The following is an 18,950-nucleotide window of genomic DNA, read 5'->3' on the forward strand; positions in this document are numbered from 1 at the left end:
GTGTTTTGGTCCTCTGTGTGTGTGTGTGTGTGCATGCATGTATGTAGAAAGTCCGGTAGTCTGAGGCACTGAATTCTGTAATCCAAGCAGACCTCGATCATACAGAACCTCCACTTGCCACCCTGTCCGAGGCCACTTGACTTGAGGGTCTTTGTGTGCTTGAAGAAACAGGAGCAGAGTTCCTGGAACTAAGGTTTCATGGGTCACTGGTTTAAACTGGCTCGATTCCCAGTGAGCTTGTAGGGGAGCAATTACCCCGCACTCTTGGTTGAGAGCACATATGCTGAGCAGCCAGAGGTGAGGGGTAAACAAAGGGGCTGGGTCAGATAAATGAGGGGGGATTCCTGGAGGGGCAGGTATCTGGGGACAAAGGAGGCCAAATTAGAAGAGGAAAGAGAAGTCTCCTTTCTCTTTCTCTTTAAGTAAAGACATTTTCCGGAGTACCTGGAGGTCGGCTTTCAGCCTTGGAGTAATTAAGACTGGTCTTTGCTGCTGAAGGGCAATGGGAGGTAAATGTTGTAACTGATTAAACATTCATACCACACATGATAAGTGATATGACAGTTTGCTTTTCTCATAACCATCCTCTCAACAACCTTACAAATTGCAATCATTCTTCTTTTTTTTAGAATCTTGATGGTGACAAGAAAAGGGAAATTAGCAGATTAAATGATTTTTCTGTAGAATTCATGGATTTTAGTCAACAATGTGCCCTGGAAAAAGAGTCAGAGATAAGAGGCAAGAACCCAACAGGATAGTGGGAAGTACTGATGCTATGTCCCAAGAACTTGGAATACTGAGTCAAAAGATATCTGAAACTTTTGTTTCTAATATGGAATAAAGAGTAATGCAAAGAATATTGGGGAAAAAATCTACAAGATCATGATGTGATTGGAAGTAATCAGCTCTATTGTATACATCGTGATGATAAATAAAAATATGTTTTAGAAAACTGATGATGGAAAGAGCCTTCACTTTCCTACGGTCTGAGTCAAGTTAAATGGACCCTGCCCAGCTGCGGGTGGATGTAGTTTATAGCCATCCAGGGAGCCACTCAAGCTTCCTAGGTGGTGTAGATGGTGTATCTTAGGGGAGCCGAGAGGAGAAATGAGAAATCCTGGATTCATTTCTCTAATGTGAGCTTGGAATAGGAAAGGTTGGTGGTCTCTCTGACCTGGACCAGGTAGTCTGCACACTCTTCCTTCCTGGATTAGTCTTCCTCCAGCTTTCCTTTCCCCACAGGCCCCCCTCCCTGTCTGTTGCCTTCCTCAAAGTCCTCGGCTATGGTCTGTGTGTGCGTGTGTTCTTAGGCGCTTCAGTCATGTCCGACTCTTTGCGACCCTATGGACCATAGCCAACAGACTCCTTTGTCTATGGGATTCTCCAGGTATGAATACCAGAGTGCATTGCCATGCCTCCTCTAGGGGAGCTTCCAGACCCAGGGATCAACCCCCTGTCTCCTGCGTTTCCTGCACTGCAGGCAGATTCTTTACCGCTGAGCCACCGGGGAAGCCCTGGCTGTGGTCTGTGCTTCCTTTCAGTCCACTGTATATCCCTCTGTTTCTTGGCCTGAGCACCCTGCACCCTATTTTCCCCGCTCCCCAACCAGCTCTCCATCCAAGGCCCACACGGTCAAGAACACATCCTGCTGTGTGACTCGGATGTGTACCTTTTCCTGCCTGGATGGCAAGAGCCCCAGAGGGATGCTATACCTCCTCTCACTCTTCCATTTTCCATCTCCTCATGCTCCTTCTCCTTCCCAGCCCTCCCCCTTCTTCTCCCTTCTTCCCCTAGGTCCTCACTGAGGCTCTGAACCCATCCTGTAAACTTCTGAGGCTTGATGGGCTGGCAGGGTGGCCATGGGGACACAGGGGAGGTACGGAAATGCTGACTTGTCACTCCTGGGATGGGAGGGTAAGTCTCTCGGGGATTAGGGCTGTGTCCAGCCCTGCAGGATGGCCCCTCTCCCAACTTAAGCTTCCTTCAGATGAGTAACCCTCGGGAAACAAAGCAATTTGGAAATTTGGAGTGATTACCAAGGTGTGTTTTGAGTTTCGGACTTGACCTCTTTCTGCCAGGCAAACCAAAGCTGATAATACCTCAATTAGTTGGTTGGCACCGCCAGCCAGCCAAGCTCCCAGCCCTATATAAGCGCCACCTCTGGCCCAGAGCTTCAGAAGGTCTCCGCGTTTCCGCCAACCTCCCGGTCCGCTCTCCTTTTGGAATACCTTGCCGTCCACCATGAGTCGTCAGGCCGGCTACAGCCAGCAGTCCTGCAGGGCTTCCAGCGGGAGCCACCGGCAGGGCTTCAGCAGGCGCTCAGCCGTGGTGTCGGGCCAGAGCCGGGTCACCTCCTCCAAGTCCTCCTTGGCCTCCCGCTCAGGCGGGGGTGGCGCTGGGTCTGCCGCCTGTGCCCTGATGGGAGGAGGCTTCGGCAGCCAGAGTCTCTACAACCTGGGGGGGAACAAGAAGATCTCCATCAGCCTGGCTGGAGGCAGCATCCGGGCTGGAGGGTTTAGGAGCACCAGTGGGGGATATTCAGGAGGCTGTGGTTTTGGAGGTGGTGGAAGAGGGATGGGCGGGGGCTTTGGTGGAAGAGCTGGGGGCTTTGGAGGGGGAGTTGGTGGCTTTGGAGGAGGGGCTGGTGGCTTTGGAGGTCCTGGTGGCTTTGGTGGTCCTGGTGGTTTTGGAGGACCCCGTGGCTTTGGTGGCCCTGGTGGCTTTGGCCCAGGTGGCTTCCCTGGGGGAATCCAGGAAGTGACTGTCAACCAGAGCCTCCTGCAGCCCCTCAATGTGGAGATTGACCCCCAGATTGGGCAAGTAAAGGCTCAGGAGTGGGAGCAGATCAAGACCCTCAACAACAAGTTTGCCTCCTTCATTGACAAGGTGAGCCCAGCTCGGGACAGCTGGACAGTGAGAAAGTTTGTCCTAATGAGCTTGGCCCCCTCTTCCTCTTTTCCTTTTGCCACCAAGGAAGGACTTGCAGGTTCATCCTCTACCTCCATCCCTCGGGGCGGGCCTGCTAAGGGAGTGGTAGATGATGAAAAGATCTCGGGTCCCTCACTGGACGGAGCCACTACCGTTCCTGCAAGCCCCATCACCGCAGCTCTGCGCGGTGCCTCTGGCGCTGCTGAGGCTGCTGCCATCATGGATGTCCCTCACTGATGCCTTCTGCACTCCTCCTCCATCTCAGGAAGACTGTGAATTGCTCCTCTTTGAAAGAGAGACCAACTCTGCCAAGGCTGGATATTTACCTGAGTGATGAATTAATCTACTCTCAGCCTAAGGAGAGGGATGCAGAGTGTTTTTTGGGGGTGGGAGCGGGGAAAGGGTAAGGGGTACCTCCTCCTGGGTGATTCTCTTGGGAAGATTTCGGCGTGAAGAGCTGTGAATGTTAGGCCACTGACCTTGGTATATGCGTGTCTGTGTGTAGGCGAGGTTGAAGCGAGGTTTTACTGGGCTTTCTGTGCTCTGACTACTCCATGTCATAGTGGGGACACTATGACAACAGTTGTGGTGACTAGAGAGTATCCAGGCTTGATCAGCTGCTAACTGAGTGTTTCAGCAGTACTGCTGAGTATAAGGTGTTGCGATCTCTTTGTGACCATGGGATAGTATCAGGTCTTAAAGAAAGGGTTTGTAGGGACTCGTTGGGGGTCCTCTCACCATATGTAAGAGGCTTGGGCAAAGCTGAAGATGAAGTTGATCTTAACACTGGAATATCAGACTTTGCAGAGGGGAAGTTCTTCAAAGCCTAGTGACCCACTAGTTCCTGGCAGACACCTGGGTGTCCAGATAAATTATTCACAGAGAGGTAGAAAGTGATGTGAAAATACTGCTCTCCACAAAAGGTGGAGAACTATCCAAGACCTTCTCAGCAAGATCTCTTATCACCTTTGAAGGGGGATTCTCAGGTCCTGGGGTCCTGAGTGGCTAGCATAAGGCATGGCACATGCCTGGTGCTTTGCAAATGTTTGTTGAATGGTCAATTGATTGATATTTATTCCATTGTTTATACAGTTGGCTTTGAGCTTGTGTACAGAAACGTTTTGCAGCAAATGAAAGTTTGAGACATCTTCAGCTAGTGGTTCAATTTAAATGCAACTGAGTCCTACATTTAACCAGGCTCGGCAGCAAGGGCCCATCTCGGTGCACCTGGGCCCTTGTTCCTAGGACTAGGGCAGCCCAAGAGCCATTTCTCTGTGGTTTTCTCTATTTCTCACCTTAATACAGGGCACCCAGACGTACTGTAAACCTCTTCCTGGAAACTACACCTGCTGTAGGCTCTCAAATCTCCTGCTATTTATTGAGTACTAACTGATTGAGGAATGAATGGATGAATGAATGATACAGTGGGAAGATCATCCAGTCTGGGTATCAAGAAACCTCAGTTTTGGTTTGTTACTAGCTTGTAGTGTCACCTTGGTTACTCTGGGACTCAGTTTCCTTATCTGCACAGCAGGCCTCTGCCTCCGTTGTAGGTCACTGATGCTGCTATCCACATGGGGTTAGTACTGAACTATTGTAGCAGGCAAAATGCAACCCAACGGGAGGGACTGGGAGATTCCTGGGAACTTTGTTTCTAGGAAAGTCAACCAAGACTGGAGTTGGCTGCAGACTGCTCCCTGATGTCCTTTTCCTATTGGATGGCAGGTGCGGTTCCTAGAGCAGCAGAACAAGGTCCTGGAGACCAAGTGGAGCCTCCTGCAGGAGCAGGGATCTGGCACTAACACTAACAACCGCAACCTGGAGCCTTTTTTCGAGAATTACATCAGCAGCCTCAGGGCCTTTCTGGATGGTCTGCATGTTGAGAAGGACAAGCTGCATGAGGAGCTGAGGAGCATGGAGGGGATGGTGGAGGACTTCAAGAAGAGGTGTGTGCTGCTCAGTTCCTGGGGCAGAGGGTGGGGCAGGGTGGGTTGGAGGGTGGGAGGGGCCAGCTCTGTTCCAGCTGGCTACACGCTGGGGGGGATTTACCCCCACCTTCTCTGACTTTCAAGATCCCAGTCTTTAAAATAATGGCTCATGGTTTATTTGGGGCAGAAACTCTTAAGAATTTAATGAAAGGGTGTATCCATGTAAGTTTGGTGGGGATGTTCCAAGACACTCTGAAGTTCATTCACAAACCACACAGAATCAGACAACACCCTCCATCCTCCCTGGACTACATCATCTCCAAATTCCCCTCCAAATATGGGGTGTATTTCCCTTGTCAATAGGCTTCTGAAGGAGAGGCAGGTTACTTTAAAGTTAAGAGTACGGTCTCTGGGATCCGAGTGCCTTGGGCAAGGTCTATTCCACCACTTTCAGCTCTGTGAGCTTGGACTGACTCCTTAGCTTCTCTGTGCCTCAGTCTTCTCATCTGTAAAATGGAGACAGTGGTAGTCTTTATTCACTGTAGCGAGGCCTGAATGAGTTAATACGTGTCATTCACAGAATAAGACCCGGCACATTTGTAGTGCCATTCTGGGTTTTCGTGAATTCAAGAAGTGCTTACCAAGAGCCCACAGGGCTACCATACTTGCTGAACATAGAGCTGGTTCCAGGCCCTACCCTCTGAGCGCACATAGTGCTCAGTGAAGCCTGTAGAAAAACCAGGTCTCACCTGAACCTGGGGGGCGGTGCACTGCAAGGGCACAGGCCTTGAGCTAAAGGGCAGGACAAGAAGCCCTGAGTCTGCGGTACTTACGGGAAGTGCTCTGAGGCCATGGTGACCTCCTGGGGAAGATGGGCCAGAAAGTGCCTCTTTTCTCATAGATATGAAGAGGAGATCAACAAGCGCACTGCGGCAGAGAATGACTTCGTTGTCTTGAAGAAGGTGAAGGGTCTTTCCCCCACCTCCCACCCCAGAGCCCTGCTGAATAGGGCGCTATGAGGTTGAGGGGAGAAAAAGTCCAGTCCTCTTATTTTGAGGGTCTCCTTCAGGCCATGTAGGGAGGGAGGGCCACGGAGGGAGCCAGGGAGCCCCTCCACCCTAGCAAGCTGGGAGGGGCATCTGAGGGCCTGGCTGCTCCCCTCCTGGGAGGAGGGTCCAAAGTGTCCACCAGACTTTGCCATGTGGCTCCCTCCTGATGGGCCTGTGCGTCTATGAATCCCATTAGATCTTGAGTTGTGATCAGAAAGTGGATGAAGAGAAGGAATACATATTAGTATATATATTCCTCCCCCCTACCACAGGAGTGTATTCCCAGGAGCAATTTAAAGAGAGCCTTTGGAAAAAAAAAAGAGAGAACCTTTGAGTGTTGCTGATTTAGATTCTCCCCCAGACCCTCCTCACAAATTCTCCTCACCCAGTCTCAGTGTAATGGCCCCGGCCCAACCCTTGCTCTTCTTTTCACCCTCACAGCCTCTTTGGCTGTTTTCTGAGAAGGGTCCTCCAGCCCAGCCTGTAAGGCGGCCTATTTGGTCATGTTAGGCCAGGTCTGCCTGTGCCTGGATGGGCGTCTCATTTCCCCTGAGTGGGAGCTCCGGAGGGGGGGCGGTTGGTGGGGGGAACGGGGCAGGCCCCTGTGGCCCCTTTGCCCCGCTCCCTCCCTCAGTGCCCAGGACTGGGCTAAGCCCACAGGTCAGAGGGGACCATGACTGAATTCTTTCCCAGGACATTGATGCTGCCTACATGACCAAAGTGGAACTGGAGGCCAAGGTGGACAGTGTGACAGATGAGATCAACTTCCTGAAGGCCCTCTATGATGCTGTAAGTCTGCCCCTCACCCACCTGCCTCCTGTCTCCTAGAGAAAAAGTTTCATGTCTCAGTCCTTCTGACAAAAGTGATACCTTCTCACCTGTCCCTCAGTTGGTTCAGAGCCCTCCCTCCTGAGCTGGTGGCTTGTGTCTCCTGGCGAGCTCAGGAGGGGTCATGTCTGCCTGGCCCTGCAGGAGCTGTCCCAGATGCAGTTAGACACAGGTGACACGTCCGTGGTCCTGTCCATGGACAACAACCGCTGCCTGGACCTGGACAGCATCATCGCTGAGGTCCGCGCCCAGTACGAGGCCATCGCCCAGAGGAGCAAGGCTGAGGCTGAGGCTCTGTACCAGTCCAAGGTGGGTAACACCATCACGTCTCCCCGGGAGGGCCGAGTCTGCTCCAGAGTCATTCTTCTCTGCATTTCCAGCATGGTGGCTCCTCTCCCTCCTACTAGGCTGGTTTGCTACCAGACATCTCCCTTCCTAATCAGAGAGCTCTGACATTGCTCTAACCTGGGGCTTCTCAACTGGGGTGGGGGGAAGGTATACTTTTCCCCCAGGAGGCACGTGGCAATGTGTGAAGACAGGTTTGAACGTCACACCTAGGGGTGGGGGTGAGGTGCTACTGGAGTCTGGAGGGTAGAGGCCAGAGATGCTGCTAAACATTCTACAATGCGTGAGATACCATTCTCCCACCAAACAAAAAATTATTCTGTCTGAAATGTCACTAGTGCCAAGCTTGAGAAATACTTAACCTAAAGCCCTCTGGCTGCATATCTTTTATTGTTGGAGACACTTCTATTTTGCTCTCACCCAACTTGGCCCTGTCATGCTTGCTTCTGATCTGATCACACTGAGGGGTTGAAGTCAGTGTCTGAAAGGAAGCAGGAGGAAAGCAAGGGAGACTGAGCAAAGTTAGAGGACAGGGGAATTCTGTACACCTTTCTCCCATCCCCACATCTGCATGGGGCCTAAGCTAGCCCTTAAGCATCAGACTCTTCTGAGTTTTCTGCCCCAGAAGGATAGCCTGCTGGGTAAGAGATGGCTCCAGCATCTGAGATGTTTGCATTCATGCGCCAGCCCTCTTACTTGACACCTCGGAGAGTTTAGTCATGGTACTCAAGCAATCTGTGTCTCAGTTTTCCCATTCATAAGATAGGGATAATAATGCCTTTCTCATCAGGGAGCTGTGAGGTTCTATGAGGTAAAGCACAGGGCTTGGGGCAAAGTAAAAGCTCAAAAAAATCCCAGCAGCGACTGTGCTGGAAGACGTGTCCCTGACACAGAGGACAGAGCACCTGATTCCTCCAGTGAGTGACCTTGCATAGGCCCTAACTCTGTTTTTGTTTTCCCGTTTGTGATGCAGAAGGGTTGGAGTAGAGGACCGTAGTAGGCCCTGCTGGCCTTTTGAATGTGTGACTCTTTTCGGATACAGTTGGGTGAGTTGCAGACCACAGCTGGCATGCATGGGGATGACCTGAAGAGTATCAAGAGTGAGATCATGGAGTTCAACCGGATGATCCAGAGGCTGCGGGCCGAGATTGAGAGTGTCAAGAAGCAGGTGGGAAGGAGGAAGGAGCACTCACCTGAGACTGCGGGCTGATGCCTGCACCGTAAGCTCAGGGCTCAGCACTCACGTCCCAGCCCCTTGCATGCTAAAATTGACGGGGCGTGCTTCTGGGCTGTGTCTAATGGACCCAGATCCTGCCTGCCTGGAGACTGGAGGCTGATGTGGACCAGAAATGTTGAGTTCAGACATAATTAGGGAGGCTGGGGAAAGAAGCTGTGTGAAGACCAAATTAGGGGAATAGCCAAGGTAGCTCACATCAACATGGATTAGGACAGAAAGACAATTCTTTGGATAATTCAAGAAGACTTCCTGGAGGAGGAGGGCTTTCAGGAGATGCTTAGACTCTTACCATGAGAGAGAAGAGAGGTATAGGAGGAGTCTGACTCCTGAGCTGGCCTGTGTCCTTGAGGCCTGATGGTGTTAATCCCATTCCTTGAGGCACTAGGATTTCGACTGCAGCCCAGGCTTCATCTTCTCGGGTTTTAGTTTCCTCATTTGTCCAACATGAGGCGATCCATGTGTAAGCGCCAAGCATACAGGCAGGCTCTCAGTGAATCCACTTGAACCTAAATTGGACTTCTGGTTGCCCCCAACCCAGAATGCCAACCTGCAGACAGCCATTGCTGATGCAGAGCAGCACGGGGAAGTGGCCCTCAAGGATGCCAATGCCAAGCTTCAGGACCTCAAGGCTGCCCTGCAGCAGGCCAAGGAGGACCTGGCCCGGCTGCTGAAGGAGTACCAGGAGCTGATGAATGTCAAGCTGGCCCTTGACATTGAGATTGCCACCTACCGGACCCTCCTGGAGGGCGAGGAGTGCAGGTTAGTTGGAATCCCTCTGGTTTCCATGAGGCTGAGATGTCTGGTGGCTTTGCTGCCTAAGCATGCTCATGTGGACTGCTGGAGATGGTGGTAGCCCTCAGCGGGCCCATTCCACCCCCACCCAACTCCTGCCCCTGCCCCTTTAAGTGTTTTGAGATGCTGCCAATCCTCCAGGAGAACGGTGCTTTCTATGCAATAGTGACACCACCAGAAACTTATCTTGGGCAGGTTTTCCCATCTTTCATGTCGCATATTTTAGCTGTAAAATACATGTCTGAAAAAGAGGAGGACTTACAGGTATAAGGGCTTCCCTGGTAGCTCAGCTGGTAAAGAATCCGCCTGCAATGCAGGAGGCCCCAGTTCGATTCCTGGGTCTGGAAGATCCCCTGGAGAATGGATAGATTACCCACTCCAGTATTCTGGCCTGGAGAATTCCACGGACTGTATAGTCCATAGGATCACAAAGAGTCAGACACGACTGAGCGACTTTCTCTTTCACAGGCATAAATACTATTTCTAGGCTATTTCTTTATTATTTAAGGCCTTAATAGTAGGTTTCTGAAGAGTGGGTTCCTGTAGGCTGGCACTTGGTTATAGGGCTCTGGCCTTTAAAAGGACAGATATAAACATTATTTACTATATAGGCCCCTGGGGAGCAGGAAGAGTGTGGGTAGACACACGAATGACCCTCTGCTCTGATCCTCTTGAAGGTGATGTTAGTGGGAAAGGGTAACAATTTAAGCCCAACTTTACCCAACAGGAGGAGGAATGCATGTCATGGCATTTTGAGCACCTATTTCTTACAGTCAGCATCAGTCAGGAAGGAGCTAGGGGGACCAAGGCTTTCACTGTTATTGACCTAAGCAAGGTGTATTTAAGGAAAGGAGGCTCCGGCACAGATGCTAATACGGAGGTCTGATATTCCCCAACAGGATGTCTGGGGAGTGCCAGAGTTCTGTGAGCATCGGTGAGTACCGGGTTCCTTCTCAGGAAAGGGGCTGGATGCTTTGGGATAATGTTTCTCAAACCGAGGTGGGGTGGGGGGGCAGGGGGGTTACTGCGGGGCCAGCGCTGGTGGGCTGCACCATTTGCAGGCTGGGAAGAGGCTGTAGGGTGGCGGCGGGGGAGGCCAACCTCCCCTGCCCGGCGGTCTTGAAGCCTGCCCTCACCCGACTCCGCCAAAGCTTAGTGGGCGGTACCCAGGGGAAGAGCCGGTGGGCGGAGGGGATTGGCTCCCGGACTGTGGGCGGGACTGGTGGGCGGGCTGGACCGGCCTCCCAGCAGCTGGCTGACCCCAATGCTCTTTGCAGAGATGGTTCACAACACCACCAGCAGCAGCAGTGGCGGCAGCGGCGCCCTGGGAGGAGGAGCTGGAGGTCGAGGAGGCCTGGGGAGCGGGGGTCTGGGAAGCGGCGGTCTAGGCAGCGGGAGGCTGGGCAGCGGAGGCCGGGACAGCAGGGCCAGCCGCGGGGGCCTGGGCTTGGACAGCAGTTCCGACGGGGGCTCTGCTGTGCGCGGGGGCGTCTCCAATTCCGGGGGCTCGTGCGCCGTCAGCGGGGTTGGCGGTCGCAGCTCGGTCCGGGTCACACAAAGCTCCTCTCAGAGCCAGCGGTCCCACCACAAACTCTGAACGTTGTCTCGGACCCACCAGCCCCCTTCACCTGCCGGCACACTCTAGCTCTGTACGCCCTTTGATATACCCGTGGGACCCTTTCCCTACGTAGCTTCTGCGGCTGGCATGGCGGCCCAAAATTTCCTGGGAGGGGTTATCTGGGGGAAAAACCATCTACTCCTATAAGGCCGAGCCGCGGGGCAGTGCCCAGGGGCTGGGCTGTGTCACCGCCCCCGCCCCGCAGGGCTCGCCACCCCAGCCCACGTTCCACTGTCCTATGGGAAAGCCCCAGCCAGCCCTGTGCATACCCGGCTACCCACCCTTTCTCGGCCCCTCTCCCCCCAATCTCCTGCTGATGTTTTGGTTTCCCTCGAGCAGTACTTTTCCTTTCTTGGCACCAATATATGTATGAATTTTCTGTTCTATATCTTCAATAAACCGCATTTATTCAGACAGTGGTAGACTTTTCCTTCTGGATTCTAAGGTCATTGGGTTTGATATCACCGCCAGTGGCTCACCGCAGTCTCTTTCCCACGCAGAGCTTGGCCTGAGCTTGAAGAGTTCCCAGGCGGGAGGGGCTGTGTCTTTTATTCACTGAAGACTATGCATGACATATACCAACTTTCTTCATGGATCAGATTTTCAATTCATAAAAATTTCATTACCCTTGAAAAAAAGTTGTAGATTTGATTTCCTTGCTTTTGAGTCATTCCAGAAATGTCTGAAATTGTCCAGTCATTACAGCTCATCATAATTCAATTAGTTGCTGATAGTCGTATATTTTAAAAAGCAATTGTAAAAATTTGAGTGTTTTGTAACACAAAATTGCATATGTATTTTAACATGTTTGCTATGATGTGGTGAAAGTGAAAGCGTCAGTCTCTCAGTCGTGTTCAACTTTTTGTAGCCCGCCTGGCTCCTCTGTCCATGGAATTCTCTAGGAAAGAATACTGGAGTGGTTTTCCATTCCCTTCTCCAGGTGATCTTCCTGAACCAGGGGTCGAACCCAGGTCTCCTGCATTGAAGGCAAATTCTTTACCATCTGAGCATAGAGCCTTCAAATACAAAGTTAGGAGAACTGTCAAAGACCTTGAATGGCCCTGTGACAGGTCACCCCTGACCCCTACCCCAGGTACAGCACAGAATCAAGGCAGACCCAGGAGGACTTGTGTAGAACACAGGTTCATTGCAGAGTCTGGGAGGTTCAACTCAAACCAGGGACATGCAGGTAGACAAAGTGAGTGTATGCCTGAGTACTTTCTCTTTAAAGTGTGGTCCTCATCAGCATAGAAGACTGACAATGTTGGATAAACAGAAAGAGAGGGCACACCTCCTGGTGATCCCAGAAACTCTTTGCTAAGTAAACACACAGCTGCCAAATGCTCACTGCCTAAAAAAACACAATGTACAACTGCAGCTTTGACAGTGGATGTTCTAGCTCTGAAGTGAATAGCTTACCTGCAATAGTCTGAGGCCGACAGAGAGAAGCCTGGCAACTGCCCGTGGCAGCCTGTGCTCCAAGGGGATGTAGCCTCACCTTTCAAAAGCAAACCCACTGTTGTACACACCCCCCCCAAGGCAGTGATGCAGTGTAACACACCTTTAGCCCAAGGACAGAAGAGATACTTTTGACTTGTTTCAAACAGATTAAAAATTTGCCATGTTCCTTTAAGTACATGATTAAAGAAAAGCTTTCCTGTATCTTTTGTAGGCTTAACAATATATCACAGGGACTTCCCCTGTGATCCAGGGGTTAAGGCTCAGAGCTTCCAATGCAGGTTCGATTTCTGGTTGGGGAACTAAGATCCCACATGCCATGCACTGTAGCCTAAAAAAAAAAAAAAGCTGAATTTCTTTTAAAAACAAGACCAAACAAAAAACCACAATATATCACAGATACATGTTTTCCTGCTCACAATGACTTTCCCATTTGTTAAGGGAAGATGGATGGAAAATACAATTTGGTTAATGGGTATGTGTGTATGTTGTGCAGCATTGTAATAGTTGTGAAAATGGATGCTTTCTTATTTTCTAGCACTCTGGTAACAGATCTTAAAAAATTAACTCATTTAATTTTCACAGAGGCAGGCAGTGTTCTTCCTTCCACTTTACAAATGAGGAAATGGAGGCAAGAAAGAGAAATGAACTTATCTCAGTTCAGTCACTCAGTCATGTCCAACTCTTTGCGACCCCATGAACTACAGCATGCCAGGCCTCCCTGTCCATCACCAACTCCTGGAGTCCACCCAAACCCACGTCCATCGAGTCGGTGATGTCATCCAATCATCTCATCCTCTGTCGTCCCTTTCTCCTCCTGCCCTCAATCTTTCCCAGCATCAGGGTCTTTTCAAATGAGTCAGCTCTTCGCATGAGGTGGCCCAAAATATTGGAGTTTCAGCTTCAACATCAGTCCTACCAATGAACACCCAGGACTGATCTCCTTTAGGATGGATGGGTTGGATCTCCTTGCAGTCCAAGGGACTCTCAAGAGTCTTCTCCAACAGTCTTCTCCAACTCTTCTCCAACAAGAGTTCAAAAGCATCAATTCTTTGGTGCTCAGCTTTCTTTATAGTCCAACTCTCCCATCCATACATGACCACTGGAAAAACCATAGCCTTGACTAGACGAACCTTTGTTGGCGAAGTAATGTCTCTGCTTTTTAATACGCTGTCTAGGTTGGTCATAACTTTCCTTCCAAGGCGTAAGCGTCTTTTAATTTCATGGCTGCGATCACCATCTGCAGTGATTTTGGAGCCCTGAAAAATAAAGTTAGCCACTGTTTCCACCGTTTCCCCATGTATTTGCCATGAAGTGATGGGACTGGATGCCATGATCTTAGTTTTCTGAATGTTGAGCTTTAAGCCAACTTTTTCACTCTCCTCTTTCACTTTCATCAAGAGGCTCTTTAGTTCTTCTTCACTTTCTTGAGGGAGATAATTCAAACTCCAGCAGCCAAATGCCGAAGCTGCCCTAAACTGCCTCATGAAGCTGTAAGTACAATGGTAAGACCCAGGCTTTGGAATCAGGCTGCCTGGGTGTGATCCATCCGAACTACCTGCAGTTTCCCATAAGTACCGTATTTCCCTCAAGAACTTGGGATTCTGGTCCTCACCCCACCACTACCTGGCACTGAGACCTTGGGTCTTTCTTGTCTCTCAATCTGATCCATCATATAATGGCATCCTCTGCCTAGACAACCCCTGTTTATGGCAGGAGCCTTTCTGTTTCTCTTAGAATTTAATCCACGTGTAACCAGCAGCCTTATTTCCCTTCAGGCCCATGTCTGCACAGATGCTTCTTATCCCTCAGAGACAAGAGAAAGTTGCCAGCTTTACAAATGGGTGTATACATAGTCGAGACTTCCAGAATGTTGGATGGAGGAGTTAATTTGCCTGGAACAATATTATCTCTGGACCTTGGCCAAGAGAATGTATGGGGCTGCTCTGAGACCTTGTGGGGGCTTCTGGCCCAAGAACACTTCGTAGATTTTATGAGAAAGAAAGACTGATCCTTAGTTTCCAGGGCAGGGTGGCATTCTAGTCAAAAGGATGTCAGAAGTGGGGTCCTGGCTGATTTGGGGCTTCAGGAGGAGATTGAGGCCTTAGTTGCTGCCCCAAACACTCACTCCAACCCAGAATCAGGAGAACACCTGGGTGTTTTCGCATGCCTAGCTCCATTTTCCATCCCTGCAGGAGGGCCTGTTGGAGACTGAAGGTCAGTTTCCCCATGGATCCCATCTCTCCCAGGCTTCAGGAGCCAAGAGGCTGCCAGGAATTTCTCCTAGGCCTCTGGTTGTTTTTTGGATTGGGAGGGAGGCTATTCAAGTTCTAGTTCCAGCTATCCCAGCAACTTTCCCCTGTAGCCTTGACCAAGTCCTTTTCTTTCTTGTATTTCATTCTCATAAAATTAAGGTGCTGGGCTGATGGTCTTGTCAGCTGTCTAGGTCTGATACTCCACAGGCAGAATATTGGCCTGAGGGTGTGGGAAGCCCAGGCTAGGAATTTCAAATCCATCCTAGGGGCTGTTCTTCCTGATCCCTGTCACATTATTGCCTCCCTCTGGTGCTCAGGGTCCCTAAGCCTCTGATTTCTAGATTAAAGGCCCACATACCTACACTAGGACTGTATCTTCCCCTTCCTCCCCAAGCGGGGGCTGGTATTGAAATTTTCCCTCTGCTCCTTTCTCTGCCTAAGGGGCCCTGCCTCTGTCCTCACGTCCTGCCCCACTTCCTTGCTGTCCTATAATATCCCCCTCTGGACTTAGGAGATGCAGGGTGAGATGGGATGGTTTTGCAGGGGCTGCCTCAGCAAGTCACACCAGCAACTTCTCTTAAACCCTGCCTCCCACTGCTGCCTGAAGCTGTGATCTGCTAGCTGATAACTGCCCTGGGCCTCACTCACTTGGCAGCCCTGGATTTTAGTATCTGGGAGACAGGCAGGGCCAGCTGGAGCCCTCAACTGATTTCCTACTTTCCTTTTAAGGACAGCACTGACAGCAGGTGAGAAGAGATGTGGAGAGGAGGCGGGGAACCTGTCTCTCCAAAGACCCCACCTCTTCTGCAGTACCTGTGGGTTCTGGAGTAGGGGTGCTTGGGTTCAAATCTCCATTCCACCACTTTCATCTGTAAGTTCTCAGATAAGCTACTTGATCTCTCCAAGTCTCCTCTTTCCCATCTGTAAAGTGAGGGTAAGAATAAGAATACCTCCCTTATAACGTTGACTTACAGATTTCATGAGATTATCCACATTACAGAACCAGTGCAGTGCTTGGTCCATTGAAAGCCCTTGGTAAGAGGTTGACTATTAGTGCTCTGATCATTATTCTTTTGTCCTTGGACTGAATTGAATCTCAATATTCTCAAGCATCCTTCTGCTTCCTCCAGGTCAATGGTTCCCAAATTTGTCTGCCCATTTAAACCACCTGGAATTTAAAAATTCCAAAGCCTACACTATCCCCGCCCCCCCCCCGCCACAAATGAGTGAACCGGTTATTATGGGTGGACACAGGCATCAGTGGTTTTTGAAGTTCCTCAGGTGATTCCAATGTGTAGCAAGTTTAGAAACCGTTACTCTGTGCTGTCCAACCAATTGAAGGGTTTTTCTTTGCGGACAGCAATTTGTCCTAGAAAACTCATCCAGCGTCTAACAGTTTCCCGAGGTCAGTCTTCTGGACAAGCAAAATCTCTCTTGTTTAACTTTAAGCCAGTTTTCTTTTGTGCTGAGGGAGTAGAATGGTTTTCAGCCTACACCAAAGACTCAGTAATATTTGCTGAGCTCCCCTTGCCTCAGCCCTTCAAGGGAGTGACAGTAGCTCAGCAGGGGTCAGCCTGCTCTCAGGAATTAGACGGGGGTGTTGGCACTGGATGCTGGCAGCTAGTCACAGCTAGAGACCAAAGGGGTTTTCTAAAGTTTGCTTTCTTGGGGGTTCCTCTTCTATTTCATCACAATTGACCAAGTACCCATGTTCAGTATGGGAGTAACTATAACCCTGAGCTTCCTGTTTAGTTGGCAGTAGAGACACCCATGAAAGCTTTAATTATGGGCATTCTTCATAATAAGAGTTGAAAGTGAGGGATGCAAAAAGCATCGCAGCAGGTGACAAGTTGGCTCATGTGGTCTAGAGCCTTCAGGAAAGGCTATGTGGAGGTGAGCAGGCAGGGGTACCTGAACCCACTTGTATGACTCTGTGGAGTTTTCATATTTGATCTCAGTTATTTACTAGAGTCACCCTGTGAAGCTAGGGTGATTATCCTTATTTTGCAGACTAGGAAACTGAGGCTCAAGGAGCTAAGTGTCCAAGTCATGGGACCAGGAGTGGGCAGAGGCAGGCTGGATTTTGAGATGCCCAACCCAAGGATCTTCCCCACACCACTGCTGCTTCCTACCTGGGTCCCATCATCTTTTCTTCACTTATCTTGCTTTCTCTGCCTCGACCTGACTCAGAATCCTTGCCTTCAGGCCACTCTCTCACTCTGACCCATCCCGATCAGACTCCCCTTTTATTCCTCTGAGTCTACTGGTTTTCTCCTCTGTCTCTTGGGCCCAGGGGCTGAGGCTTGGCTTATCTTTCTTACCAAGAGCTCCCTGAGGGGGTTAGGATCAGGACTAGGGCTGTGCAGACCTGAGGTGCCCAGACTAAGGTGCCCATCCTGACTTGACCCGGACTGTCCTGGTTTAAGCACTGAAAGTCCAGGCCAAGAGGGGCCATTGGTCAACCTGCGAGGATCCGAGAATAGCTCCATCTGTTTGTTTAGTATATTATAGTGCTGTGTGCTTTTTCACTTGCCTTATGGGATTGACTCTGTGAAGAATAGATACTCTGATTTCTTTAAGTTTCTGAGGTTCTACAGGAGGTGACTTGCCTAAGATCACAGGTCAGTGAGAGCAGAGCTGGGTGCTGCAACCACCCAGCTCTGTGGACTGTAAATTTTAAGCTCACTTTCTCTTTTACATAGAGTCTACTGGAGACTGTCTACTAAACAATTGCTGAGCAGTTAGGAAGGCATGGAGGCTGCCCACAGAGCCCCTCCCAGCCCTGGGATGCCGCTCGCTAGTGCTCCCCAGCACTTGTCTTGCTCTAGCTGTTGGCAGCTGGGACTTGAGTCTCAGCTTTCGCAAAAGTATTTACTTATTGCACAAAAACAAAGAAGGACATAGGAAAAAAAAATCCACCTACAATCTTTAATAAACCAATTCACTTCCTATGTTACTTTTTAAACCTGCCTTCTCAGCATTCTTAATTTTTATGGGTTCATAGCACAGATACCATTGTGTATTTCCTCATTTAATGTTGTATCATTCTGTGATGATAATTTTAGATAATTATCTAAATTTGATGGCAAGCCATCATTTAGTCATTTTTCTGAGTCTGGACGTTTAGGGCTTTTCCTCTTCAATACTATTTGTCATTGTTATAAGTTTTGGATGAAAGTCACCATCCATTTAGTTCCAGAGGGCAAACACACATTTTTTTATAGGCTGACACTGATGTATGTTGAATGAGCTTTGCCCACACTTCCTGTCTGGGGTAGTGCTTTCCAAAATATGGTCCACAGGTGCTTTGTTACTGGTTTGAGAGTAGATACATACAAAATATGAGAATGATCATTTAGAAACAAATTGCAAATATTTTTCCTCTTAGCAACGGAACAGTTTTGGGTGTGCTTAATCTAAAAATTAAAAAAAAATGAGGCTTGTATTTCATATACCTTAAAGAAAATCTCCTTTTGGTTTTCCAAGGTGGTTCAGTGGTAAAGAATCCACCTGTCAATGCAGAAGATGCAGGTCAATGTGGGTTTGATCCATGGGTCTGGAAGATCCCCTGGCTAAGGAAATGACAACCCATCCCAGTATTCTTGTCTGGAAAGCTCCATGGACAGAGGACCCTGGTAGGCTACTGTCCATGGAGTTGCAAACAGTCAGACAGGACTGAGCACGCATGCATGTAAAAGAAATCTCCCTTTAAGGGTAATTCATTTTTATCCTATTTTACAAAAGCATTGGTCTACAAGAGATTGGGATGGGGAAAGAAAAATAAAGAGAGATTTGAGGGTAGTTTGTCTCTTGGTCTAGAAGACCACGTTAAGTCTTGCGAGATGCTCAATGAATCTATAACCACAGACCTTTGGTGCCACAGGACCTCATCTGTCTTGCACTTGAGGAGCCCGAGTGTATGGAGTGACACATGATGCACCCAGAAAGTGTGGGCAGCCTTGGGCAGAATCCTCTGCTTTCACTCGCACTCAATGACCACAATACTGTGTTTTTCTGTGATCAAGATTTGGGTGATGATAACAGTGGGGAGCAGAACCAGGGTGTAGGAAGATCATTACTGTTGCCCCACCAGGATAATGCTGGTGAAGTCTCCACCCTGGTCCCAGCTGTGGTTGCAAGGCAACTGGACACCCCCTAGATTTGCCCCAGATCTCCTGGACACACCTCCAAACCAACAGCTCAGTGGTGGAGTTTCTTAAGAAGATATCAAGATTTGGGGGGAAAACTGTATAGGAGTTTCCAGCTACTTGACCTGTGGAGACTATTGTGTTCTGATCTCTAAATGGCAAGAGATGAATGATAAATAATCGAGTTGGGGAAGTTTGTCTGGAGTGCGGTTTCTGCAATTCATAGGTGTGAGATTTTAAACAGATGTTGCTGGCAAGGCAAACTAAACATAAATACTCCCCTCCCAGGCTTCAGAAGGTGCCCAGCCCAGCAAATGCATGTATATATAGGGACTGAGCCAGATCTCCCGCCAAAGGAGTCATA

At 49.7% G+C, this 18,950-nt stretch overlaps 1 protein-coding gene across 1 annotated transcript; it reads left to right on the forward strand.

The window, feature by feature from the left end:
* Window positions 1–895: 895 nt before the first annotated feature.
* On the forward strand, window positions 896–11,141 carry LOC147371536 (keratin, type II cytoskeletal 2 oral-like). Its single transcript, XM_086399339.1, has 9 exons — window positions 896–2,886; window positions 4,654–4,874; window positions 5,758–5,818; window positions 6,599–6,694; window positions 6,878–7,042; window positions 8,121–8,246; window positions 8,854–9,074; window positions 10,007–10,041; window positions 10,385–11,141. The coding sequence occupies exons 1-9, from the start codon at window positions 2,242–2,244 to the stop codon at window positions 10,702–10,704; spliced, it is 1,890 nt and encodes a 629-aa protein (XP_086255465.1). The 5' UTR covers window positions 896–2,241; the 3' UTR covers window positions 10,705–11,141.
* Window positions 11,142–18,950: the final 7,809 nt, after the last annotated feature.

Source organism: Bos grunniens, chromosome 5 (assembly GCF_055505025.1).
Source record: "Bos grunniens cultivar Pamir isolate PY7600 chromosome 5, Bosgru_T2T1.0, whole genome shotgun sequence".
Lineage (NCBI taxonomy): Eukaryota > Metazoa > Chordata > Mammalia > Artiodactyla > Bovidae > Bos > Bos grunniens.